General features: G+C 55.3%; 4 protein-coding genes and 1 long non-coding RNA gene across 10 annotated transcripts in view; 3 read left to right on the plus strand and 2 right to left on the minus strand.

The window, feature by feature from the left end:
• Positions 1-2,014, plus strand: part of LOC308245732 — a 4,248-nt gene extending 2,234 nt beyond the window's left edge. The window contains exons 3-4 of the long non-coding RNA XR_013960316.1: positions 66-269; positions 440-2,014. This is a non-coding gene — a long non-coding RNA (uncharacterized lncRNA). The remainder of the gene's footprint in view (positions 1-65; positions 270-439) is intronic.
• Positions 1-4,728, minus strand: part of WHR1 (winged helix repair factor 1) — a gene marked incomplete at its 5' end in the record, with an annotated part of 5,575 nt that extends 847 nt beyond the window's left edge. Inside the window, 4 exons of one of the 3 annotated variants that reach the window (XM_080663435.1) lie at positions 54-133; positions 878-1,017; positions 1,225-1,320; positions 4,441-4,728. In XM_080663435.1, the coding sequence (XP_080519561.1) occupies positions 54-133; positions 878-1,017; positions 1,225-1,320; positions 4,441-4,728 (604 nt within the window). Of the gene's footprint in view, positions 1-35; positions 134-877; positions 1,018-1,224; positions 1,321-4,440 lie in introns of all 3 variants that reach the window. The other 2 variants (XM_080663434.1, XM_080663436.1) reach the window with 2 other exon arrangements.
• DXO (decapping exoribonuclease) lies at positions 4,680-6,968 on the plus strand. The gene is made up of 6 exons (XM_080663428.1): positions 4,680-5,469; positions 5,609-5,844; positions 5,933-6,152; positions 6,261-6,396; positions 6,518-6,612; positions 6,696-6,968. Exons 1-6 carry the CDS (start codon positions 5,117-5,119, stop codon positions 6,835-6,837), a joined length of 1,182 nt encoding a protein of 393 aa, XP_080519554.1. The 5' UTR covers positions 4,680-5,116; the 3' UTR covers positions 6,838-6,968.
• On the minus strand, positions 6,920-16,660 carry SKIC2 (SKI2 subunit of superkiller complex). Its single transcript, XM_080663426.1, has 28 exons — positions 16,572-16,660; positions 16,391-16,494; positions 15,750-15,859; positions 15,535-15,652; positions 15,334-15,448; positions 15,156-15,230; positions 14,815-14,868; positions 14,530-14,720; positions 14,232-14,360; positions 13,872-14,017; positions 13,119-13,265; positions 12,912-12,996; positions 12,635-12,741; positions 12,186-12,332; positions 12,015-12,111; positions 11,679-11,891; positions 11,489-11,599; positions 10,082-10,312; positions 9,630-9,767; positions 9,343-9,480; positions 9,109-9,213; positions 8,691-8,838; positions 8,480-8,606; positions 8,140-8,350; positions 7,890-8,000; positions 7,599-7,817; positions 7,282-7,422; positions 6,920-7,192 (listed from the first exon to the last, which is right to left on the minus strand). The coding sequence occupies exons 1-28, from the start codon at positions 16,591-16,593 to the stop codon at positions 6,992-6,994; spliced, it is 3,741 nt and encodes a 1,246-aa protein (XP_080519552.1). The 5' UTR covers positions 16,594-16,660; the 3' UTR covers positions 6,920-6,991.
• Positions 16,373-24,433, plus strand: NELFE (negative elongation factor complex member E). Of its 4 annotated transcripts, none has more exons than XM_080663429.1 (11): positions 16,373-16,886; positions 17,284-17,366; positions 20,019-20,088; positions 20,170-20,315; positions 21,052-21,126; positions 21,211-21,248; positions 21,430-21,707; positions 21,821-21,965; positions 22,110-22,164; positions 22,391-22,493; positions 24,263-24,433. In XM_080663429.1, the coding sequence occupies exons 2-11, from the start codon at positions 17,292-17,294 to the stop codon at positions 24,358-24,360; spliced, it is 1,083 nt and encodes a 360-aa protein (XP_080519555.1). In that variant the 5' UTR covers positions 16,373-16,886; positions 17,284-17,291; the 3' UTR covers positions 24,361-24,433. The 4 variants fall into 4 exon arrangements, with proteins under 4 accessions (XP_080519555.1, XP_080519556.1, XP_080519558.1 ...); XM_080663430.1 differs by having other exon boundaries at positions 16,751-16,886; positions 17,137-17,366; XM_080663432.1 differs by having other exon boundaries at positions 16,777-16,886; positions 21,445-21,707.
• Positions 24,434-24,439: the final 6 nt, after the last annotated feature.

A 24,439-nucleotide genomic window follows, 5' to 3' on the forward strand; every position in this document is an offset into this window, starting at 1 on the left:
CTGGAGGCCTGAGGGCTAAGCTGCAGACAGAATACCTTTAACAAAATACTTAACGAATCTCCCAGCTCCAGGCACAGCCAGCCACCAACTCCCGGCATCTCGGACAGTGAGGACTCCAGCGTTGACCAGCTGCCTAAGCGGATGGGAAGCCAGGAGAGATGAGGCCTTGGCTCTGAGAACCCTCTCTCCTTGCTGCTAATGTTGGAAACATGGGCAACCAGGCAAAGGGACCGGATAACAGATATCCTCCTCCCCGCCCCGCCCTGCAGGTCTCTGGTCCCATTCGCCTACCCAGCTGCCCTCCCGCACTCACTCTTCCTGCTACTTGTTTCCTAAAACCAGTCTTGATACCTCCCTGACCACAAGCCCTGACACACGCTCAGTCCTACCCGCAGGGGAGAAATAAGGGTCTTTTTCCTGTGTCCCTGCCACTGCCTAGGCCTGCCTCACCACAGCTCCTCCCACATCTACTGAGAAGCTCATAAAATGCCTTCACATATATCATGGTGCACAGCAGGGACCGGAGTCAGGCACAGCCCGGCCGGACATTTTCCTCTCGCTGCGCCTGGTTGCTGCTTTGGAATATGAGTGCCTTAGTGCCTGCCACTCGGGTTCTGTCTCAGCGTGAGTCACATCAGGCATGTGGTCCCTGCCAGGCCTCTACAGGCATCTCACTAGCCACCCAGACAGCCTGAATTTAAGTCCAAGGCTCCAGTGAGATGGCCTCTCTCTTGGGGGAAGGATACAAATTTGGATTTTACTAAAAAAAAAAAGTCAACCTTTTGGGCAGGTTCAGCAAAAGGGAAAGGGCCAGGCTGGAAGGAGGGAGGCAGGGAAGTGCCAGATGCCAGATGTGATTGGCCCCCCCAAGTCTCACGTGATCTCTGTGTCCCTGAAGCCAAAGGTCTGCGTCATTTGGTCCTGCTGGAAGCTAAGGTCCCCGCAGGCTGGAAGCACCAAAGCCAGAAACTTCTGCACGGCCCCAGCGTAGGACCGGCCGTCGCAGGCCTTGAGGACCTGGAACCAGGGAGGAGAGGCTGGGGGACCTTTCTCGGCACGTGGGAGGCAGATCCTCTTCTGCTCAGTTCTTTCCACCTCTCACACCCTTCCTCTCCCTCCTTCCCGTCCCTCCTATCACTACCAACCAGAGCCCTGTGCCCTGGGAGAGGTGGAGGTGTGGAGTGGGAGAGCCGCCTGCCCCGCCGCGCCCCGAGTCACACGCACTCTGGTCCTGTAGTCCTCGGTGAGAATAATCCCATGGGCATCCAGGTCGAAGCCCAGCTGGATGACTCTGATCTCCCCCTGTTCCTGAAGTTCTTTCTGTTTCCAGAAAGATGGGGGTGAAAAGAAGGGTGTCAGGGTAAGATGCTCTACCATACCCTGGGTATGCTGCCCATGCCGGGAAGTTTTTCTCCAAGTAAAGGAAAAACTGTGGGGAGAGAATCAGGTGAATCACCAAATGGTATTTCCCAATTGGTTACCCACCCTCCCATCCACCTACCTCATCTCTTACGTGAAACTACCAGTACACATTTCCTAAGACTAATCATACGCCAGATACTAAGTAAGATAAAATAGTGATTAAGACACAAACCCTGCCCGGCTGGTATGGCTCAGTGGTTGAGCATCAAACTATGAACCAGGAAGTCACGGGTTGATTCCCAGTCAGGGCACATGCTCAGGTTGCGGGCTCAATCCCCAGTAGGCGGGGGGCATGCAGGAGGCAGCCAATCATTGATGCTTCTATCTCTCTCTGCTTCTCCCAAATCAATAAAAATATATGTCTTTAAAAAGACACAGACCCGCCGAAGCCGGTTTGGCTCAGTGGATAGAGCGTCGGCCTGGGGACTGAAGGGTCCCGGGTTCGATTCCGGTCAAGGGCACGTACATTGGTTGCGGGCACATCCCCAGCAGGAGGTGTGCAGGAGGCAGCTGATCGATGTTTCTCTCTCATCGATGTTTCTAGCTCTCTATCCCTCTCCCTTCCTCTCTGTGGAGTATCAATAAAATATATTTAAAAAAAAAAGTGAACAAAATCTTAAAAAAAAAAAAAAAAAAAAAGACACAGACCCTGCCCTCAAGCAATTAACAGTAGACTGTGGGCAGAGGAAAGTAGTGAAGAATATGGGATAAAATTTTTAAAATAAATAAAAATCCACCAAGACTAGTGTTTCTAAGAATACAGCAAGAACCAACTCACCTGCTAAAAATTAATTAAAATGCTGAATAAAATATTATTTTTTAAATTGTTAAGCATCAAAGAGCTCACAAGGTAATAGGTCAACAAAAGAATTCATCGAAATAATTGGGCTCTGTGGCCGGCGTGGCTAGGTGGTTAGAGCATTGGCCTGAGCATTGAAGGGTCGCAGGTTCCATTCCTGGTCAAGAGTACATACCTGGGTTGCAGGATCGATCCCCGGCGGAGGCAACTAATCGATGTGTCTCTCACATCGATGTTTCTCCCTCCCTCCCTTCCACTCTCTTTAAAAATCAATGGAAAAAAAAATATCCCTGGGTGAGGATTAACAACAACAAAGATGTACTTGGAAGATGGAGGGCTTTTGATGATTTAGGCAAATCTGTCCAGCACAGTCAAAAATAACTGGGCACACCCTAGCCGGTTTGGCTCAGTGGATAGAGCAGCGGCCTGCGGACTGAAGGGTCCCAGGTTCGATTATGGTCAAGGGCACATGTTCGGGTTGCGGCTCAATCACCAGCAGGGGGCATGCAGGAGGCAGCCGATCAATGATTCTCATTGTTAATGTTTCTATCTCTCCCTCTCCCTTCCTCTCTGAAATCAATAACAATATATTTTTAAAAATAATAATAACTGGGCATAAATAAATAAATAAATGGACACACAAGGAAACAAAACTCAAAAGAAACAGACAATAGAAACAGACCCCAAAAGACATGTTATCAGGAAATTATCAAAAACAGACTACTAAAAAACCCCTATGTTTATAATGCTTAAATAATAAGTCAAGATAGAATTTTTTAGCAAGATATATAAACTGACATAATATGTTGAAAAATAACCAAACAGAAATTCTAGATCTGGCAAGTGCAATTAAGGACTCAGTGGATGGGTTTAATGTATTAAGGCACAGCTAAATAATAAGCTACTAGCCTGTAAAACAGATTTTAAAAAACTAACCAGGATATAATACAGTCAAAAAGATTGAAAATGCGGACAAGAAGCTAAAAGATGTAAAGGATACAAAGAGAAGGTCCAATGTATGTGTAATTGAAGTCTGAGGAGAAATGAAAAGAGATAAGGTAGGGGAAATATTTGAAAAGACAATAACATATCCACAATCACAAAAGTATATTAATCCAACTTTAACTCATAGCACAAAGAGACAAAATAACCAGTGAGGAACTAGAAGACTTCAATAGTAACTCTAGTTACTGAGAAATTAATAACTGAATAATGCATATTCTTTTCAACTACACATACAATATTTAGCAAAACTGACCACATAGCATGAAGCAAGTCTGTACAAGTTTCAAATGACAAAAATCATATTGTACGCTCTCTGGCCACTATATCACTTATGCCAGAAATAAGTAACAATCCTATCCTATATAATAAAAGCCTAATATGCTAAGTGTCCAGTAAACCGTCAGCTGTTCAACCAATCAAAGCTTAATATGCTAATGATATGCTAAGGTCACTCAACCACTCCCTATGCCATGCACTGACCACCAGGGGGCAGATTCTACTATTTGTAGGTTAGCTTGCTGCTGGGGTCGGGGGAGAGGGATGGAGCGAGATGGGCCCCACAGGCCCTGGAGCCCTCCTCATCCCTCCCTGGCCGGCCAACCTCCGGAGTCTCTCCCCGCCAGATCATGCACCAGGCCTCTAGTAAGGTAATAAGAAAACGCTTAGAAATTAAGGCATACATTACTAATCAACCCAATAAATCAAAAGGGAGAAACACAGGGCAAATTAGAAGGCATTTGGAAATAAATGATAATAAAAACATATACCAAAACTTGGGAGGATAGATGAATCTCCATACTTAGCGGAAAACTACAGCCTGCCATGCATTTATTAGAAAAGAGAGGATAAAAGTTAGTGGTGGGGGGGGAAGTAAAATAAGCCCAACAGTAGAGGGGAAACAGATTAATGAAGCAGAAAGCTAAATGTGAGTTCTTTGAAAGACATTAACATTGATAAGCCACTGGTGAGACTGACCAAGGAAAGGAGAGGAGAAACCTAGAAAAGCAGACAGCCAATAAAGTGTAAGAAAAGGCCATGTTCCAGATTCCACAAACGTCATGCCAGTGGGTTCCCAGAGCTTCGCGCTCCCCCTTCGGGGACCTCGCTCGCTCCCCGCTGCGGGTGCTTTCCAGGGCAGGAGCACCCCCGGTCCCTCAGCGTGCCGATCGGAGGCCGGCGGATCGGAAGCCCGCGAGCCGCCGCCGCGCCCTCACCAGCTGCCGGTCCGCTACCGTCCGGTCCCGCACAAGGCTGTACACCTGGCTCCGCAGCGCGATGGGCGGCAGCGCGTCTTCGAACAGGCCTCGCGGGAACAGCCGCCCCAGCTCCACGACTGCCGCGCGCGTCGACCCCGGGCGGGGAGGGCTGCCCGGCGGGGCGCCGCCCCCCAACACCCGGGCACCGGCCGCGCCCCTCGGGGGGTCGGCCTCGGCGGGCCCGCCTCCGCGCCGCCGCCTCAGACCCAGCGGCTCCGCGCCCAGGCGCGGCCTCTTCCGGCTCATGTCGCGGACCTGGAGCCGTGGCCGCGAACGGAGGCTCCGGCGCCGCGGTGACGCCAGCGACCCGCGCGCGCGTGGGCGACGCCGCGGACGAGCGGCCACCCGGGGAGCACAGGCTGGGCCCTCCGCTGGCGCAAAATGATCGCGTCATCGAGCCGGAAACCCGCTCGGTCTCCGCGGTCCTGCGCGGCGTCCGGCTCGGCGGTGACCGGCCTGGACTCAGCCGTCACACCTCCTGCCCTCTCCGCGGGCGGACCGCGGGTGCACCGGGCGGGATCTGCTGACGGGCGCCTCCCCCACTCCCGTGGTTCCAGGCCGGAGCCGGCCGTCGGGAGGCCCGCGCCTTCTCCGCCTCCTCTGTAGAAGGGACGCCCCCACCCCCCAGCGCCTAATGGAGCCCCGAGGGACCAAGCGGGGAGCTGGGAAGATAGAAGTAGCTGAACCGCGGAGCAAACTCCCGCGCCCCGCGCCCTCGCTGCCCACAGACCCCGCCCTCTACTCCGGGCCCTTCCCGTTCTACCGACGCCCTTCCCAAATGGGCTGCTTTTCCCTGGACGCCCAGCGCCAGTACCACGGAGATGCCCAAGCCTTGCGCTACTACAGCCCACCCACCAATGGTCAGGGCCCCAACTTTGACCTCAGAGAGGGGTACCCCGACCGATACCAGCCGCGGGACGAGGAAGTGCGAGAGGGCCTGGACCATCTGCTGCGCTGGCTCCTGGAGCACAGAGGCGGGCTGGAGGGGTGAGCGCGCGAAGAGATGGAGGGGCCTGCCTGCCCCTACGATTAGGAAGCCAGCGCGGGAGGGCACCGGTCCTTGGCGGGAACTCTGGGGGAGTTCTGAGCCAGTGCTGGGTGGCCTTCAGCCTCTCCCTCCTCCCAGGGGTCCCGGCTGGCTGGCAGGAGCCATCGTGACGTGGCGGGGGCACCTGACAAAACTGCTGACGACGCCCTACGAGCGGCAGGAGGGCTGGCAACTGGCGGCCTCCAGGTTCCAGGGGACACTGTACCTGAGTGAGGTGGAGACCCAGGCTGCCCGGGCGCAGAGGCTCGCCCGGCCGCCCCTCCTCCGGGAGCTGATGTACATGGGGTACAAGTTCGAGCAGTACATGTGTGCAGGTGAGAGTTAACCCTGTTCTGCAGTCCCCGCCCCCCGCTCCCCCAGAGTCTGAGAGCCCCCACCCTATTGCTGCTTCTCTCTGTACAGACAAACCTGGAGCCTCCCCCGACCCCTCTGGGGAGGTTAACACCAACGTGGCCTTCTGCTCTGTGCTACGCAGCCGCCTGGGAAGCCACCCTCTGCTCTTCTCGGGGGAGGTGGACTGCACAGACCCCCAGGCCCCATCTCTGCAGCCCCCCACCTGCTATGTGGAGCTCAAGACCTCCAAGGAGATGCACAGCCCGGGCCAATGGAGGAGCTTCTACAGGTTCAGGAGCGGGTGGGCTGGGCGGGCCAGGGCTGAGAACTGACAGCTGGGAAAGGGATTTGGGGGAAGAGGAGGAGGCGCCCCCCTGACGCCTGTCTTTCCTTACAGACACAAGCTCCTGAAATGGTGGGCTCAGTCATTCCTCCTGGGCGTCCCAAATGTTGTTGCTGGCTTCCGCAACCCGGAGGGGTTTGTCTGTTCCCTCAAGACCTTTCCCACCATGCAGATGTTTGAACACGTCAGGGTAAGGCAGTGGTACCTGGACCCCCACGCTAAGACCCCAGGTCCCATGTCCAGGCCTGTAGTGTGTCCCCTCTCCCACTCCTGCCCTCACTTGTCTCTGCCTCCTCCTCGGCCCTCTCCAGAATGACCGTGATGGCTGGAACCCTTCCGTGTGCATGAACTTCTGTGCCGCCTTCCTCAGCTTTGCCCAGAACACAGTCGTCCAGGATGACCCCAGGTGAGGCATTCGGCTCTGCCCTCCCCTCTGGGCCCTGGGAGCCAGGCCTCCAGCCCTCAGCTGGTGACTCCGTCTCTCCTTAGGCTTGTCCACCTCTTCTCCTGGGAGCCTGGAGGCCCAGTCACCGTGTCTGTACATCGGGATGCACCCCATGTCTTCCTGCCCACATGGTACGTGGAAGCCATGACTCAGGAGCTCCCATCGCCCCAAGACACCGTCCCCTAAGGACTTATACCTCGGGGGGCTGGTCCTGTCTCTGTGCAGTTAAAGGCAGACTTCCAGGTGGTTCTCCCTGCTGTGTCTTTGAGCTGTCACCCTGCCCAGCACCTCAAGTACACACAGGTGGTTTGCTGTTTTATTATTTTTCCCTGCGGCTCATTCACTGAGTATAGAGACTAGCTGCAAAGACGATGTCCCTCCGCAGCAGGGTAGCTGCCGTCTCCATCTTAGCACCCAGCACAGGCTCGCCTACCAGGCGGGCCGCCCCTCGCAGTGAACGACACATCTCGGCCAGGCGCTGGATGCAGCGGACCACCAGGCCCTCGGGTGTCCCCGAGAGCCCTGCCAACTCAGAGAAAGGCTGTGGGGGAAGCAGGGTGGGGACTAAATTTGATAGACCTGGGCAGGCTCTTCCCAACCGCCTGCAAAACCCCAAATCCAGTTACTCACCATGCCCCGGGCCCACTCGTACACAACCCCAACCAGTCCAAAATTCAGCTCCCCTACAAATTCTTCCACTGTCTGGTTCAGGCCGCAGGCCACCTGGACCTCACCAATCCGCTTGGCCACAGTGCGGACACGTTCCACTCCCTGCAGGTGGGAGGGACAGGTTAAGACCCCCCTTCCTGCTCCAGGACTAGGGAGGCTCAGGTCAAGGAAGAAGCCATTCCAGCTCTTAGGGGCATTTACAGGGTTGGAGAGGTCACTGGGGGATCCTGGGGGTGGGGCCTGGGAATGCTGCAGCCGGGGGGAGGGGGGACCAATACCTGTTTGAGGGTACTTGGGAGCTGCTCCCCAGTGTCCCCGGGGCTCTGGCAGACCAGGCCGGAGAGCAGGGCTGCTATTTCCTCCGGCCGCAGGGCACTCAGAGCGTTGTCGAACATGAGCTCGGTGAGGAGCAGCTCGTGGCTGCTCATGGCACAAGCTACGCGCCCCGCCAGCTTCACCGTGCCCACCTCGTCTACATAGCCCAGAGTTCGGAGCACCTGGACAGAAGATGGCAGGTGTTGGAAGCCTGCTGTTCTCCCTCACTAGCCCCCTCCACACACTGCTCTCACCTCTACTCGCTGGTGGTACTCAGGGAGCAGCAGTAGCGACTGGTCTGACAGCAGGAAGCGCAGCCGCTCTATCTCCTTCTGTACCTGCCTTCGCTCCTGCAGCTTCAGGTACTGTGGAGAGCCACAGGCAGGGGCGGGTCAGCGTCTCCCTCACCTTCCACAGGGCTTGAGGACTAGGGCTGACATGGGGGTAGGTAGTCTACAGGGGACCAGAGAGAAAAAGCTTAGAAGCTGGCATCCAGGGCCCTACCTGAGCAGGGAAACGGGGGCTGTGCACGCACTGAGCCCCCCGGATCAGCTCCTCTAGCTTCCGGGCCCGGAGTCCCCCCTCAACCACTGACACATCCTTAAGCTGCAAGTCATTGACAGGGTCAAGGGTAGGGGGTCCTGCCGGGTGGGCCTGAGCCAGACGCAGCAATTCCTGGGCAGCAGCGGTCACAGCAGCGAGGGGAGGGTCCTTCCTGAGGAAGGAGCAGGTTCTGAGACGTCTCTTCTGTAAGAGCGCCCCTCAGGCTGCAGGCCTCCCCACCACACCTCCCATTCCCCACCACGTGGTCCCTCCCCGGGAAAGGGCCTCCCCAGCATCGGACTTGAATTTCAGCTGCTGCCTCTTGATGAAGTCCTCCAAGATCTTCTCCCCATTCACCCGGAGCACTTTGGTGGTGATGGCAGCCACGTCTCCGGGCTGGAGTTTGGCCACAGTGTGCTCACAGGGCCCTGTGAAAAGGGACAAGCAGGGTCAGACCTCGCCCTGAACCCTGCCTTCACTGCCCTAGGGACCTGGGCATCTGCCCCTCTCACCTTCAGGCAGGAACAGTTTGAATCCCACCAGGTCCTCTGGGTAGGGCACACCTGGGGAGGCCGAGCGCCTCTCCTGTGGGTCCTCAGACACGGGTTTATCACACAAGACCAGAGTGGTGAATACTCTGCTGGTGGAGTTCGAGGAGACCTAGGGGAGGGGAGGCCAGGACAAGGCAATGTGAGGAGTGGACAACAAGGTCGAGAGCAGGTCCCACCTTCAGGCAGGGATCATGGAGTAGCCACGCAGAGCCCACCAATACAGACCAAGTCAAGCAAGCAGCAGGCGGGTTGGGGGTGCAGGGGAGGGCAGAGGGCACCAAGTGGTGGTGATGGGAGGGAAAGGAAGGCAAGAGGGAAGATGAGGGCACTGCTAAGTGTAACCTGCTCCTCCCTCTGGGGCCCAGGCCCCCTGCATCACCTGCAGGACCACACCCAGTGCGTTGTGATGCTCCTGACTCTTCACAACCACCACCCTTCCAGCCGAGAGAGACTTCAGCCCGTTGACAGACTCCATGACACGTCGCTGAAGAGCGGGGATGTGCACACGGGATGAAGGAGGAAGTGTCAGGGATGCAGGGACCAGTTCAGGAGCACCCAGAGTGCCATTTGTCTTCCTCCCCTCCTCCATCTCCCCCAGCACACCCTTGCTGACCTGGATCAGGCTGCGGGTTTCTGTCAGTTCCTCTCCCCAGCTGTAATACGCAGGCAGGTCCACCAGTTGGCCAGTCAGGTCAGGCTCCTCCAAGGCCCCCAGCTTCTTGGTTAATTCAGCCAGAGCCTGTTCGTGGGCCTGGGTAGGAGCAAGGGCAGGTGTGAAATGAGTCTCCAGGCTCAAGTCGCTACATCCCCACCTACACCCACTGGCCTCCGCATGCCACCTCTTCCCAGCCTGGCTTCCCTCGTCCGTCCAGGCCAGGGTACTGGTCACCGACCCCTCACCTTGCTGTCCTTGCGGGATGGAAACTCGGAGAAGCTCCTCTTCATCATGTCCTCCACCCTAAGGGCGTCCACCCGCAGCAGGTTGAGGATCATGGTGTACGTGAGGCGGAACTGAGACTGCAGCTGCGATGGCTTACCCTGTGGAGAGCGGGGAGACCAGGCTGGGCCCGCTGCTCCCCAGCCAGCCCTCTGCAGACCACCCTGCCATGTGGGACCCTAGACACACTGCCCGCTCACCTCTTCTGCCAAATAAGGGAGCAAAACTGACAGATTCACAAAGGTCCTGCTAGCTCCGCACTCAGTGTGGGACTAGAAATGAGACTGGTCTAGCCCTTGGATCTGCTCACTCCCACCTGGGCTTCTCCCAGGCAAAAGGAAATAACAGAAAGGAAGGAGAGGGGAAGGGCCGGGAGAGGGAGCCCGGTGGGCGGAGCCGGGCCAGGCTGTCTCACCGTCATCATGCGGTGCAGGTCCACCATCTCGGGCACGCGGCCCTTGCAGAGCAGGATGACGGTGCCCGTGGGGTCCAGGCCCCTGCGGCCCGCCCGGCCTGCCATCTGCACGTACTCCCCAGGGAGCAGGTCCCGGAAGGCGTTGCCATCGTGCTTTCGCATGGAGTCAAACACCACCGTCCGGGCCGGCATGTTGACACCCATGGCAAAGGTCTCTGTGGCAAATAAGACCTGGGACACGGGAAGAGGATCAGCACAGGCCCCGCAGCCACCCCACGCCTCACTCCAGCGAGGCACGTAGGCAGCTGCGTGGTCCAGGTGGTTACCTCACAGGAGCCCATTCCACTCCGGGCAAATGGATCTAATGGGGACGACCACTTCCCGCATTTACTTACTTAGCTACCTATTCATTTCTTTGTGCCCCCATGTCCCATCCCCATCCCCCACTGTCAGTTGTCCGATGTCTTTAATGGGTATCATTTTGTGTGAATATGTTCTTGCATGTTGTCTTGTGTGCGTATAATTTGCAATTCACATGGAAAGCAGTTGTGTGTATCCTGTTTCCTTACTTCTTTTCCTCCACATGGTGTTTTCAGCACCCACCCATGTTCCTGTGGTTACACCTAACCTCTCGCTTCCAACTGCGGCAGGACACTGGGGAGCATCCCTACAGCTACCCACCTGCTCTCCCCTGAGGGGCAGGGACCAATCCCTGCCAGACTGGCCAACAAAGAGAGAGCAGACTTGTTTCCCCCTGGACTGGAGTGAGGACTTCTTTGTGGTTTATATTGAGGAATGGAATTGAGGGTCAAGTATGTTATACCTACTCTGGCCTAAAGATTGCCAGGGTACACGCCAGACTGGCCACCCTGTACGAAGGTTCCTATAGTCCTATGCAGGCAGACCTCGCTTGACTGCAATTGCAGATACTGCACGTCCATCAACATGGGGGCAAGACCCTCCACCAGCGAAAAGATTACAATTCACTGAAGGCTCGGAAGATGGTGAGCATTCATATTCTTTAAAGTCCGTGCATTGTTTTCAGACATAACCCTCTTGTAGACTTAACAGAGTACAGTATGGTATAAGCATAACTTTTACATGCACTGAGAAGCCAAAAACTCCGTATGCCTCGCCATAATGAGACACTCACTGCGGTGGTCCGGGACCCAGCCACCATGTGCCCGAGGTCTGCCTGCGGCTATGACAACTTTTGGATCAGCCAGTTTCCTAAGTTTCACCATCTTAAGCACTGAAGTCTTCAATTTGCATTTTTCTGATGACTTCTATGCTTGCTAGCCTTTTGGGTTTCTCCTCTGAATGCATCCCCGTTTAAGATGAGGAACCTAAAGTTTGGGAGATTAAGAAGCTACAGAAGGGCCGCAGGGAGGAGGCGGCGGCATGCACCTTGACCAGGCCGCGGCTGAAGAGCATCTCCACAATTTCCTTGAGGATGGGCAGGATGCCGCTGTGGTGCACACCCAGGCCTCGGTGCAGGAGCTCCGACATGTGCAGCACCTGCGGGGACCGAGGCCGTGGTCAGGGGGGTGCGTCGAGCACCCACCCCACCAGCATCCGAGCCCAGGGCCCTCCACACCTGGGGCAGCTGCCGGTCAGAGCCGCGGAGGCGAGCAAGGCAGCGCTGCAGGAAGAGGTGAATCTCGCTCTTTTCTGAACTCGTGGTGAGATCCAGGGAGGTGAGGCCCGAAGCCTGCTCGTCACAGCGGCCCCGGGAGAATGTGAACACCACCACGGGCAGCTGCGCACGGGTGCGGAGGGAGGCCAGGAGGGACAGGTACACACCACGGTCCTGGGGAGTCACCGGTGGGGGAAGAAGGAAGTGTCACTGGGGCAGTCCTCACAGCGCAAGTCCGATCCCGGGGGATGAGGGAAGAAGCAGGTGGTGAAAGGTCTGGAGCCTGCTGGTCCTCACCTGTGCAGGCCCCCCCTGATGCGTGGGCTGCTTGGCCCCAAAGGTCTGGGCGTGTTTGCTCATCCTCTCCTTCTTGGCCTCCACAGCTGCATAGTACCTGAGTGTACAGAGGGTGGCCATCAGTCCCGCCTGCTGGGCCCAGCGCTGACACCCGCCCCCCTCACAGCTTACCCCTTTGTGTGGAAGGCGCCTCGGGAGTCCAGCAACAGGAAGAGCTCCCCCTGGGTCTTGGGGCTGTTCCCCGTGAAGAGAAAATGCTCCAGGGGCACGGGGCGGGCAGCAGTGCTGACCACGTAGATCTGGCGGCGCTTCAGTCGTCTGAGCAGGAAGGAAACAGGTCAGGGGTGGGGTATGGGAAGGAGAAGCCCACATCCCCACCCACCTCTGCCTTCTGGCCTCCCCCAGTCTTTGCTGGGAGCCGGACTGGAAGGCTGTTCCTGTCATATCTCTCAACATTCAAAGTGGTCTGGGCCCAAGTGGGCCATGTTCCCCAGCCCCACTCCGACCCCTCTCCCCCCACGGTCTGGCCACTCTCCCTGCTGTGGCAGTCCTTGCCCCCAACCCCAACCAAGGGAGGACCACAGCCCCTTCGCCCCAGCACCCCGGGACACACATCTCACCCAATCCAGTCAGCAAATTCAAGGGCATTGGGGACAGTGGCGCTCAGAAGGATGATGGAGACATGGTCAGGGAGCATGATGAGCACCTCCTCCCACACGACCCCACGCTGGGCAGAGAGGGAAGACAAGTCATGGGCAGCTCAGAGGGCTGCCCTGCTCCTAGGCTTCCACTGGAGGGCAAAGGCAGGGAGGTTCAGGGTGTGTGGAGGGAGCTGCTGAGCTAGCCCCACAGGAAAGAACTGCTGGTCTGGGGCCCCACGGGCCTCCTGCTCCTTACCTCAGCATCGTTGATGTAGTGAACCTCATCAAAGATGACCCACTCCAGGTCCCGGATGATGTCCGAGCCGCTGTACAGCATGGAGCTGGGGGGAGACCGCAGGCTGACTCCCCAGTGGCTCCTGTGTCCACCAACCCAGCCAACAGCTCCAGAGCAGCCTCACCTTCCTGACCCAGAACCCACCGGTGTTGAGTGCCCATCTCTCACCGAAGGATCTCTGTCGTCATGATGAGGCAGGAGGCCTCTGGGTGCAGCTGCACGTCCCCCGTGAGCAGCCCCACGTCCCCGAATGTGTTTCGGAAGTCTCGGAACTTCTGGTTACTCAGAGCCTTGATAGGGGAAGTGTAGATGGTGCTGGAAGAGGGTGTGAGGTTAGCCAGTCACTCCACACAGACTGCGGTCGGCACCTCCTCTCCTACCCTGAGCCCTCCCAGCAGCATACCGCAGAGCTCAGGTGGCCCCCTTTCTTCACCCAAACTGCCCTCATTCTCCTTCATGATGTGATCTCAGAAAAATTCTGTCCCACGACCCCTTCCTGAACTAAATGCATGCAGGTCACACTTCTAAACTCTCTCCCCACACCTTCTCATTTCCTCCCGGGCCCGTCTCAATTCCTCCCCCAAATCTCCCATCGAAAAGATGAAGTAAAGCCAGGCTGGTGCGGTTCAAAGGTTGAGCACTGACCTATGAACCAGGAGGTCATGGTTTGATTCCCAGTCAGGGCACATGCCCGGGTTGCGGGCTCAACCCCAGGGTGGAGCATGCAGAAGGCAGCCGATCAATGATTCTCTCTCATCACTGATGTTCCTATCTCTCTCTCTCCCTCTCCCTTCCTCTCTGAAATCAATAAAAATGTATTTTTAAATAACAAGTAAAAGATGAAGTACAGACATGGGAAGAGAGGAGACTTAGAAAGGACGCAGGAGAAAGCAGGGATGGCTGAGGAAGGGAAGGTTGTACCGTGTCATGTGCTTCTGGGCAAGGGCAATGGCGTATTCAGCCACAACTGTCTTCCCTGCAGACGTGTGAGCCGCCACGAAGACCGAGTCGTGCCGTTCCAAGTGCAGGATGGCCTGTTTCTGGAACACATCAGGCTCAAATGGCCACTGTGGGAGAGAGAACTAGATGAGGGCTAAGGAAGGGAGAGGGGCCTTCCTACCTCTGGCTCCTGAGGCATGCAGGGCAGGAGAAGGCCAGTGTGAGCTAGGCTGGGACTGAGGTCCAAGTCCGGCCTGGAAGGCATCTGGCCTCTGGGGAAGAGAGCAGACAAGGCAGCGGGCTGGGAGGAGGTGGGGAGATGTGAGGACTGCGCCACACTACCTGGAAGGCTGGCTGGGGAATGAGGCGGTAGAAGTCACCAACAGGGGAGGTGACATCCACAGGAATGGCCCACTGCTCCTGAGGAAGGGGTTTGGGGGTCTCTGAAGGGGACACAACTGTGGACGCTTCCTGGAAAAGCAAGGGGTAGGAGTGATAAAGATACAACCAGAAAGCTCCCCATTCCCACTCCTCCCAAAAGATGTCCAGTCTCTCCCTTAGATCCAAGCCAGCCAGCCCACCCACCCGGCTGGGGCCAAGGCCCCGTTCTTTCCTGTTTCAACTGCCCAGAAGCACCCACCTTCAACACTAGGTCCTCTAAGCTGCTTGCTCGGGCCAAGGTAGCACTGCAGGGAGAGGCTGAAACAGTGTCTTCTCTGGTACCTCCCGGCTGTCCCAATGCCTCCTTCTCGTCTTCGTCGCCCCCACTCAAATCCAGGGGCTCTAGCAGACGGCTGAGGCTGAGCAACCCAGGAGCTGGAGCTGGGTGAGCTGAGGAGCAAGGCAAAAAGGGAGACCCAGTCCATCCATCTCTGTTCTACAGGAGAAGGGCACCACTTCTCCTACACTCCCATTCAGAACTCACCCTTTGCTGCGAAGTCCATGCCTTTCTCGAAGCCCGGTGGAATAGTAAGGAGATCTGGAGGACAGGGACAGAGAGAGTCAGGACCACTGCACACTACTGAACAAGTCATCTGTCACACAGACTGAAGAATGCCATGCACAGCACAGGCGTTGTAGCTAGGGACAGTTGTAATAGTTTTCCAACACGTGACAGTAACATTGGTTATGGAAGGGGGACCTTTTCCTAACTTGATCAAAGGCACAGAAGGGCTAGCAGCAGCTCAGTGCCAGACCTGGCCCCTCGTCCTCAGGGCCCAGACTTGGAGCCCTGCCTCCCAAGGGTCCATCCTGGCACCACCTCACCTTTCTCAAAGTCTATCTCCTCCTCAGCTTCCTCCCGAGTGCTCAGCTCTGTTATGGTGGGCTCATCCATTCCACCTGGGGAGAGGTTGGACACGAGGATTCATGAGGGGGGATACGGGAACCCTTCCCTGGAGACTGAGGGCTCCCTCCCCTACAATCTCATTTCCACAACTATTACCTGGCCAGAAAGGGTACTGTGTTGGATTCCCCCACAAGGACTGGGCGATGGGCCCTGGTGGCCGGCAAAGAGATAAGGAGGTCGTGGCCAACAGGTCTGTATTCTCCAGCAGGACCTGAGGTGAGAGATGAGAGCCCAAGGCTGAGCTTGCCTCCGACCCTCCTTCCCCAACTCTGCTGCTCGTGGCCCCTGAGTGCTTACCTCCTTGAAGCCCAATATCTGCCCCGTGGTTGGTTGTCTTTGGGCTTGCAGGTCGGAGGGGAGTGGGGCCCCCAGTACAGTGAGGAGAGACCAAGGATCCATCTTCCTCTGCCATTTTCTAGAGAGAAGAAAGTAATTTTCAAGTCTTCTTTCTCCTCTGTCTCAGCTTCCTTCATGGGCCCATCTCCCTAGTCCAGGCCCCTCCGACCCCTCACCGAGCTGAGTGCTCCAGGCCATGCAGAGGCAGCCAGGCTGGAGACGACAGGAACCACTGCTCTGCTTCTTGCTGCAGATTTGGGGCACAGGGAGGAAGGCCGTGGGGAAGCTGGAATAAGGGCGAGATGAGAGAACGTGATGGGACTGGTGTTAGAAATGGCAGATGACCCAGACAGACTAGGACAATCAAAGTGAAGCGATGTTTTCCAAAGGCTGTAATACTTTACAGGACAAAGGATCTGCTGGTTAATAGTACGGATTTCAGAAGCTGGGGCTGGACCTAGGAATCTGTATTTTTTAAAAGCTCCCCCACTGATTATGAGGCACACTGAAGTTTGAGAATTTCAAAAGTTGAAGAGTGGGCTGGCATCTCAGCCACCAACAGTGCTTAGAGACAGAAGGGACTGCAGTGAGAAAAGACACATTGAAAAGAGCAGTTCCGGGAGCTAAGACATCCCCTGAGCTCCCTGCTGGTCCTCAAGGGGCTCCAACCCAGAGCAGTGTTAGGCTGGAGTCTGTCCTGCACCAGGCCACGCCCGGATGACAGGTGTCGACAGAAAAGCGGGTCATGCTATTCCTACAGTAAGGAAAAGGTTTTACGCTCACTGCGGGTCAAAGGTTAGGGTCAAAAGTCACTCACTGTGCTCTCTGGAGCCCCAGGCACATTCCGCAGCTCCCAGCGCCCAGTGCATCCCACCTCCACAGCCCGAAGAGGCAGGTCCAGGGGGTCTAGGGGAGGTAGCACTACGGGAGAAAGATCAGAGGTCAGGGGTCAAGGGTAGATTCCTGTCTACTCCTTCGTTCCACCCCCTCCCCCTCACCCAGTCTCTCCTTCTCCATCATCTGGGAGCCTCAGCAGCCGCCCCGCAGCCGGAAGTGCAGCAGGAGCAGCGATGTAAGCCCCGCCCCCGAAAGGGCGGAAGTGAAGGCGACTTCCACCACCCACCCGCCGGGGGCGGAGACGAGTGCCTGCGAGGGGCCGCCCGCTTCGGCGCCGGGGAAGGCCGGGCGGAAGTGCCTGCGCGGCGGCTGCCTTGGGTACCGCGCTTCCGCCCCTCGCTACGTCATCGTTCCGAGCCGTCGCCCGTGCCCCCGGGCCGTCGCCCGAGACCGCGGCCGGGCTGACGCCCTCTCAGGTAAGGAGCTCTCCTCACCCTTCGCCCCTTTTTTTCCGAGCTCCTTCTTCCTTCTTCCTTCTTCCCTTTTCCGATGTTCTGAGAGTGCTGCGCAGGTTCCACCGCCTCCTCTGCAGTTGGGACCCCGCGGTTGCCATACTAACCCGTTGGAGGGGGGGAGGAGGGCTCTGGTGCCATCGTCTTGGCGACGGAGGGGTGTTTCTCCCTGGTCCACGTGGTGCCGCTAGGCGCTGGTGTCCGTGATTCCTAGCGAGGAGGGATGCTGGGGGACCCCGACGAGCGGGGCTTGGACGGCAGCCGAGCCTAAGCCAGGGCTAGGGAGAGGCGACCCCCAGGAGTAAGCAGGCCTGGGCGGTGACGGTGGAGAAAGATGTCTTGGGCCCCGCCCCTGAACCAGGAGCCACCATGTTGGTGATACCCCCCGGACTGAGCGAGGAGGAGGAGGCTCTGCAGAAGAAATTCAACAAACTGAAGAAAAAGGTGAGGGAGTGTGTGTGGGCAGGGCCCGACTTTCACAGGCTCACCCAGGCCGCCTGCGTAGTGTGCGGGATGGAGGGCTCTGGCTCAGCCTGAGGTGTAGCTCAGAGGCGGGCATGTCTCTTTCCTATCAGCTTGCCATGGAGTTGTCTCCCTTCCCCAAGGCTTTGATCACCTCCTGAAGCTGGTGATCCCCAAGTGTAGTTTTTCCAGTTCCGTCTGGTGTCTTACTGATACCCTTCACCTATCCAAAGTAAAATCTTCCTCCTATTCTAATCTTGTTCCTTTTCTTCATCTTCCAAATATGGACCGACCACATTCAGTTCTTCCATGTGTTTGTAATCAAAAATTTCAGCTCTGCCCCTGGCCGGTTAGAACATCGTCCTGATACACGAAGGTTGCAGGTTCAATCCCCACTCAGGGCACAGACAAGAATCAAATCAGTAAGTGGAGCAATACATCAGTGTTTCTCTTTCTCTCAAATCAGTTTTTTCAAATCTCATCTCTGACTTCGCCATTTGCATAGACAAACAGATGCTGTCTTCTTTTAAAAAATACCCTATATAATAAAAGCCTAATATGCTAAGTGTGCTGTCAGCCATTCAGCCAATCAAAGTGTAATATGCTAATGACTAGAGGCCCAGTGCACGAAATTCGTGCACGGGGTGGGGTGTCCCTCAGCCCTGTCTGCACCCTTTCCAATCTGGGACCCCTCAAGGGATGTCCCACTGCCCGTTTAGGTCCGATTCCGGTAGGATCGGGCCTAAACGGGCAGTCAGACATCCCTCTCACAATCTAGGACTGCTGGCTCCCAACTGCTCACCTGCCTGCCTTCCTGATTGCCCCTAACCGCTTCTGCCTGCCAACCTGATCACCCCCTAACCACTCCCCTGCCAGCCTGATTGCCCCAAACTGCCCTCCCCCTGCAGGCCTGGTCACCCCTAACTGCCCTCCCCTGCAGGCCTGGTCACCCCTAACTGCCCTCCCCTGTTGGCCTGATCACCCACAACTGCCCTCCCTTGCAGGCCTGGTCCCTCCCAACTGCCCTCCCCTGCTGGCCATCTTGTGGCGGCCATCTTTTGTCCACATGGGGGCAGCAATCTTGTGTGTTGGAGTGGTGGTCAATTTGCATATTACTCTTTTATTAGGATGTGCTAAGTCCACTCAACCACTCACTATGACATGCACTGACCACCAGGAGGCAGACAGTCGACCAGTCACTATGATATGCACTGACCACCATGGGGCAGATGCTCCGACTGGTAGGTTAGTTTGCTGCTGGGGTCCAGCTGATCTGGACAGAGCGAGATGGGCCGGACACGCCCTGGAGCCCTCCCACGGTCCCTCCCCACCTGGCCAACCTCCCATGTCCCTCCCCGGCCCCAGTCATGCACCGGTGGGGTTCCTTGGCCTGGCCTGCACCCTATCCCAATCTGAGACCCTTTGGGGGATGTCGGAGAGCCAGTTTCAGCCCGATCCCACAGGCCTGGCTGAGGGACCCCTCTGGTGCATGAATTCATGCGCTGGGCCTCTAGTACATATTATGTATTTTTAATTTCAGAGAGGAAGAGAGAATGAGAGAAGTGGGGACATCAATGATGAGAGGGAATCATTGATCTATTACCTCCTGCATAACCCCCTATTGGGGATTGAGCCAGCAACCTGGGCATGTGCCCTGACGGGGAATGGAATCATGACCTCCAGGTTCATAGGTCAATGCTCAACCAATGAGCCACACCAGCCAGGCTCTTTGATTCTTTGTTGAAAATAATTTCTCCCATTTCTTTTTTCTTGCGTATTCCATAAATCAGGTCTTTGCTGATGTTCACTTAGACTGTTGTAATGGTCTCTAAACATGTTTCTTAGTGTGTCTTTTTAACAGATTTCTTCACTCTTATTAAAATGATCCATTGGAAACACAACTGTCCTTTTTCTCAGAATCCTTAAGTAGTTTCACATTGTGGAACAAAATCTTAAGTTGGTATCGCTTTTCAGTAAAATAGAACTATTCACTAGTCCCAAAACATGCATTCCCAAAGCATTCTTATATCTGCATTTTTTTCACACTGTTTTCTTTGTGGAAAATGCTCTTTTTCTCAGTCTCTGTTGTACAGATTTTACCCAGGGTTCAGTTTAATAGCCATTTGACATCAGGAAATTTTACTTGCTCTCAAGCAGTTTGTATCTCTTATAAACGTTCTTGACAATTTAGTTTAGACATTCTATTCTTCAGATTGTGAGCTTCTTGCACAGGAGGAACTGTGTCTCGTGCTTTTGCATGTCCCTGCTATGAAGTAGTGAATGCGTGTTCTTGTTAAGTGCGCAGGAGATGGGTGGGTGAAGCCCCCAAGAAAGGGATGTAGGCCTATGCTTGCTTGCAGCTTATAACCGGGAACTCTGGCCCATGATTGAATTCCTCATCTTCACCTTCAGAAACTTGATACTTTGGGAAGTCACTGGATACCGTGGTTTGGGTAGCTTAGGTGTCACTGGCACTGCAGATGGTCTAGGGCTGCCTCAGCGAGCCCCTCCAGGAGCACCATTTGTGTTGTTTTCTTTGAGAAAGGGAGCCCCTGGAGTGAGGTGGCCAAGGGCCTTGGGAAACGATCTGGTCAGGGTGGCCCTCACCAACCCCTCTCTTATTCTTGTTTCCAGAAAAAGGCATTGCTGGCTCTGAAGAAGCAAAGTAGCAGCAGCATAGCCAGCCAAGGCGGTGTGAAACGCTGTGAGTGACGGGAAACGGGAACACAGGGCTGGCCTTTCTCCCACCTGGCCAACCTAACACCTCTTTCCCTCCCCACTCCAGCGCTGTCAGAGCAGCCTGTGGTGGACACAGCCACCGCAACGGAGCAGGCGAAGCAGCTGGTGAAGTCAGGAGCCATCAGTGCCATCAAGGCTGAGACCAAGAACTCGGGCTTCAAGCGTTCTCGAACCCTAGAGGGAAAGTTAAAAGTAAGCACAAGCAGAAAGCTAGTCCAGGGACCCTTGACTTCAAAGGGCATCCCTCCGCGTTGGAATGGAGGCAGGTTGAGGGGAAAAGGAATGCCTGCTCAATCCTGGGCAAATTGTCTGCCACTCCGAGCTTCGGGTTGTTACCCAGAAAGTGAAGACAATGGGTGACTTCTAAGTTCTGCACTTTGCACAGTCTTGCTCCAGTCCATGTATGAGAGCTCTTGGATTGTGTTGTTCTCAGGAGTTGAACAGGCTGAATTGTTAGCAGGTTCAAGAAATGTTGAGATACACTAAGTATTTTATGGGTATATTAGGGTCACTTATTTTAAAATACCACATAATCAAATAAGAAAAGTACAGCCCTGACCGGTTTGGCTCAGTGGATAGAGCGTTGGCCTGCAGACTGAAGGATTCCAGGTTCGATTCCAGTCAAGGGCATGTACCTTGGTTGCAGGCACATTCCCAGTAGGGGTCGTGCAGGAGGCAGCTAATCGATGTTTCTCTCTCATCTATGTTTCTAACTCTATCCCTCTTCCTTCCTCTCTGTAAAAAATCAATAAGATATATATATATTTTTTTTTTTTTTTTAAAGAAAGAAAAGTACAAAGGAATTAAAAGGAAAAAAAGATAGGCCAGCGGGAGGCGAGAAAGGGTGAGGGAAGAGGAATCCCCTCCCTCTGTCCATGGTTGGCCGCCTCCTGCTCCCACTCTGAGGTAGTTCTCTACCACCTTCCAGGACCCTGAGAAGGGACCGGTCCCCACTTTCCAGCCATTCCAGAGGAGCATCTCTGCTGATGACGATCTGCAGGAGGTAACAGCTCCCACTCCTTTGTCCCTGAGGGACCCACATGCCCAAAACTAGGGATTCTCCTAACTGAAACTTGGTCTCTTTCAGTCGTCCAGACGTCCCCAAAGGAAATCTCTGTATGAGAGGTTAGCAAGTTAACCTAGAAATTGGACTGGGTCCCGGTGGGTGGAGGGGGGCTGCCTGGTCCTTGGGAGGTATGAGGCTGGAGGGGAAGGAGCTGGGCTCCAGAGCAACTGTTGAGTCTCTACAGGGTCTCGGAAGACAAGGTAAAGGCCCCCTTTGATCCTCACTGTCTGCCTCCCATAGCTTTGTGTCTTCCAGTGACCGGCTTCGGGACCTGGGGCCAGATGGGGAGGAGACAGAGGGCCCAGGGTCTGGTGATGGCCCTCCTCGAAGCTTTGAATGGGGCTACGAAGAACGTGGTAACGCCCGCTCCTCAGTCTCCCCTCCCCGAAGCCACAGCCGGGACCGCAGTCGTGAACGGAACCGGGACAGAGAACGGGACCGGGACAGAGAACGAGAACGGGACAGAGACCGGGAACGGGACAGAGATCGGGACCGAGACCGAGAGGGCCCTTTCCGCAGTGAGTGGGCGTGGCTAGTGGGGAAAGTGGCCTCAGCGAGGATTGAGGTGGCTCCAGCTAATGTGGACTCTTAAAAGTAGAGGGTGACACATGGTACATCTGCGGCCCCACAGGGTCGGACTCGTTCCCTGAACGCCGGGCCCCTCGGAAGGGGAACACTCTCTACGTGTATGGGGAAGACATGACGCCCACCCTTCTCCGAGGGGCCTTCTCCCCCTTTGGAAACATCATTGACCTCTCCATGGACCCACCCAGAAAGTAAGGAGGACGTCGGGCAAAATGGTCAGTCCCGGGAGGAACGGGTGTGCAGCCTCGGCCAGCCCGTCCCCAGCAGCCTGTAGCATCGGGCTCTGCTGAGAAGAGCCCACGTCCCTCTACTGACCCTGTCTCCTCTCATCCCAGCTGTGCCTTCGTCACCTATGAAAAGATGGAGTCAGCAGATCAGGCCGTTGCTGAGGTGGGCCTCCCAGATCCATTCCTCCGACCCTCCTGCCGTCCTCGTGTTTTCTCTAAAGTCCTGGGAGCCGGAGGCAGTCGTTTCCTCCTGAGAGTCCCTCCCCACTCCCAGCAAACCTTGTTCTCAGCTCTCTGTTCAGTCCCCTCCTAGGATGGCAGCTCATGGAAAGTCTCCTTTGGTTTGTAACGTTTCCCCCATCCTCTGCCCCTCCCCTCCTCTGCCCCAGCTCAACGGGACCCAGGTGGAGTCCGTGCAGCTCAAAGTCAGCATTGCCCGCAAACAGCCCATGCTGGATGCCGCCACCGGCAAGTCTGTCTGGGGCTCCCTCGGTAAGAACGAGATTCTTCCTCATCCTGTCCCCCACCGCTCACCCCTTCTTGTTCCCCTGCATGTCCTGGGTTCCCTAGAGGTCTGGGTCTGTGGGAGGCTCTGGGAATGGGAAGGAGAGTGATCAGGCCCTCTGTCAATTGGAAGTAGGAGAAAGAAGAGAAAATGGTTGAAAATAACTAACTGGAGCAGAGTCAGGTTCGTGAGGAACATGAGCATCTCGTGGCCTTATTCATTTTGAGGTGAAGTGTAGTTGGTTTTATAAAATAAGTATTTGGAATAGGAACTGGAACTCAGGCATGAGGTGAGAAATGCAGACAGATTGTCACCTGTATCTCAGGGTGGCTACAAAATGATGGTATCATTGGGGAGGCTGACTTCTGGAGAGAAAAAAGACCCAGGACTGGGCTTGGATAATATTCAGGGAATATGGTGGAAGCAGGGCTCTGTTCTCCGTGCCCCACTCGTCCCAGCTCTCCTGACATGTTAGGCCAGGGTGAATGCAGCAAAGGAGACAGCAGGAGGGGTCAGGGCTCTTGAAGCCAGAGCCACCCGCTTTGAGAAAGAGCGTGGTCAGCATTGCTAGAGTACAGAGACCCCAGAGATTGGGAGCTGCTGCTGGGGGTTCACTGTAGCCCCAGAGTGGCGGGGATGAAATGAAATCCTTGGAGATGTGGAGGAGAGGGACACACTGGGAACAGGGAGGAATGAGGAAGGGAAGGGAAGGAAAGCTCGAGGCTCAAGGGAGAATGCTCCGGCCACAGCTACCCCCAGAGTGAGTTCTGTTGGGGAGTGTAGCACTTCTCATTTTAGCGGAAATACACTGAGTGGCCACATTATTATGATCTCTGAACACATAATAATCTGGCCACTCAATGTATATCCTCCTATATAATAAAAGGCTAATATGCAAATTGTCCCCTTGACCAGGAGTTGGACCAGCAGGCAGGCCGCCCAAACGCCCATGTCCCCTCCCCCTGGCCAGGCTGGCTGGACCCCACCCATGCACGAATTCATGCACTGGGTTTATATATACTGAGTGGCCAGGTTATTATGCATTCAGAAATCATAATAATCTGGCCACTCAATGTAGATTTTCCTGGCAAAGGAGTGGGCAGAACAGGAGGTTCAGAGCAAGAGTGGCCTTCCAGAGAAAAGGAAGGATTCAGAAAAGACCAGCATGTCAACAAAGGACTATGGAGATTTTCTAATTTTTAACTTTTTAAAAAATATTAATTTCATAGAGAAAGGGAGAGGGAGAGATAAAAACATCAATGATGCGAGAGAATCACTGATTGGCTGCCTCCCACACGCCCTGCACTGGAGGTGGAGCCCACAACCCAGGCATGTGCCCTGACTAGGAATCGAACTGTGACCTTCTGGTTCATAGGTCGACGCTCAACCACTGAGCACAATGGGCCAGGATAATTTTTAGTTTTTGATGTATTGACTCAAAGCAGTAGTAAGCACCATTCAGATGTGTTTTTCTTAGAAAAACAGCAAATGTTATTATTGACACATCTGAATGGTGCTTGGTATCCCCATGTGCCAAGATAACAGGACACCACTCACTGCTTGCTGGGGTGATGTGATGGTTTGGCAGCCACTGGCCTAAGGGGCTAAAGGGAAACAGGTCGTCCCGGCCACCAGAGGGCAGCATAGAAACAGCTTCCAGGAACCAGAGGCCAGGAGGGAGGTGGTCAGACTCTGGGTCTGAGGTCTCACCAGTGCTCTCCTTCAGGCTTTAACTAATCTTTTCCTCCCTCCCTAGCTGTCCAGAACAGTCCTAAGGGTTGCCATCGGGACAAAAGGACCCAGATTGTCTACAATGACGATGTCTACAAGGAAAACCTGGTGGATGGCTTCTAGGTGGCGGAGCTGAACTGCTTGTGCCCCGCCTGCCTCGACACTGGTCTCAGTAAAGCACTGAGGTGGAAGCTCACACATC

The sequence above is a fragment of the Plecotus auritus genome (assembly GCF_963455305.1).
Source record: "Plecotus auritus genome assembly, chromosome: 4".
Taxonomy (NCBI): Eukaryota; Metazoa; Chordata; class Mammalia; order Chiroptera; family Vespertilionidae; genus Plecotus; species Plecotus auritus.

Excerpts from the sequence above, each read along its gene's own strand:
- DXO (XM_080663428.1), top strand. The coding sequence starts at position 5,117 with ATGGAGCCCCGAGGGACCAAGCGGGGAGCTGGGAAGATAGAAGTAGCT. Across the intron at positions 5,470-5,608 it reads CACAGAGGCGGGCTGGAGGG|GGGTCCCGGCTGGCTGGCAG; the intron begins GTGAGCGCGCGA and ends CCCTCCTCCCAG. Across the intron at positions 6,613-6,695 it reads GTCGTCCAGGATGACCCCAG|GCTTGTCCACCTCTTCTCCT; the intron begins GTGAGGCATTCG and ends GTCTCTCCTTAG.
- SKIC2 (XM_080663426.1), bottom strand. The coding sequence starts at position 16,593 with ATGATGGAGAAGGAGAGACTGG. Across the intron at positions 12,742-12,911 it reads ACTACATCAACGATGCTGAG|CGTGGGGTCGTGTGGGAGGA; the intron begins GTAAGGAGCAGG and ends CTCTCTGCCCAG. Across the intron at positions 9,768-10,081 it reads ACCTGCACCGCATGATGACG|GGTAAGCCATCGCAGCTGCA; the intron begins GTGAGACAGCCT and ends CGCTCTCCACAG.
- NELFE (XM_080663429.1), top strand. The coding sequence starts at position 17,292 with ATGTTGGTGATACCCCCCGGACTGAGCGAGGAGGAGGAGGCTCTGCAG. Across the intron at positions 17,367-20,018 it reads TCAACAAACTGAAGAAAAAG|AAAAAGGCATTGCTGGCTCT; the intron begins GTGAGGGAGTGT and ends TCTTGTTTCCAG. Across the intron at positions 20,316-21,051 it reads CCCTAGAGGGAAAGTTAAAA|GACCCTGAGAAGGGACCGGT; the intron begins GTAAGCACAAGC and ends ACCACCTTCCAG.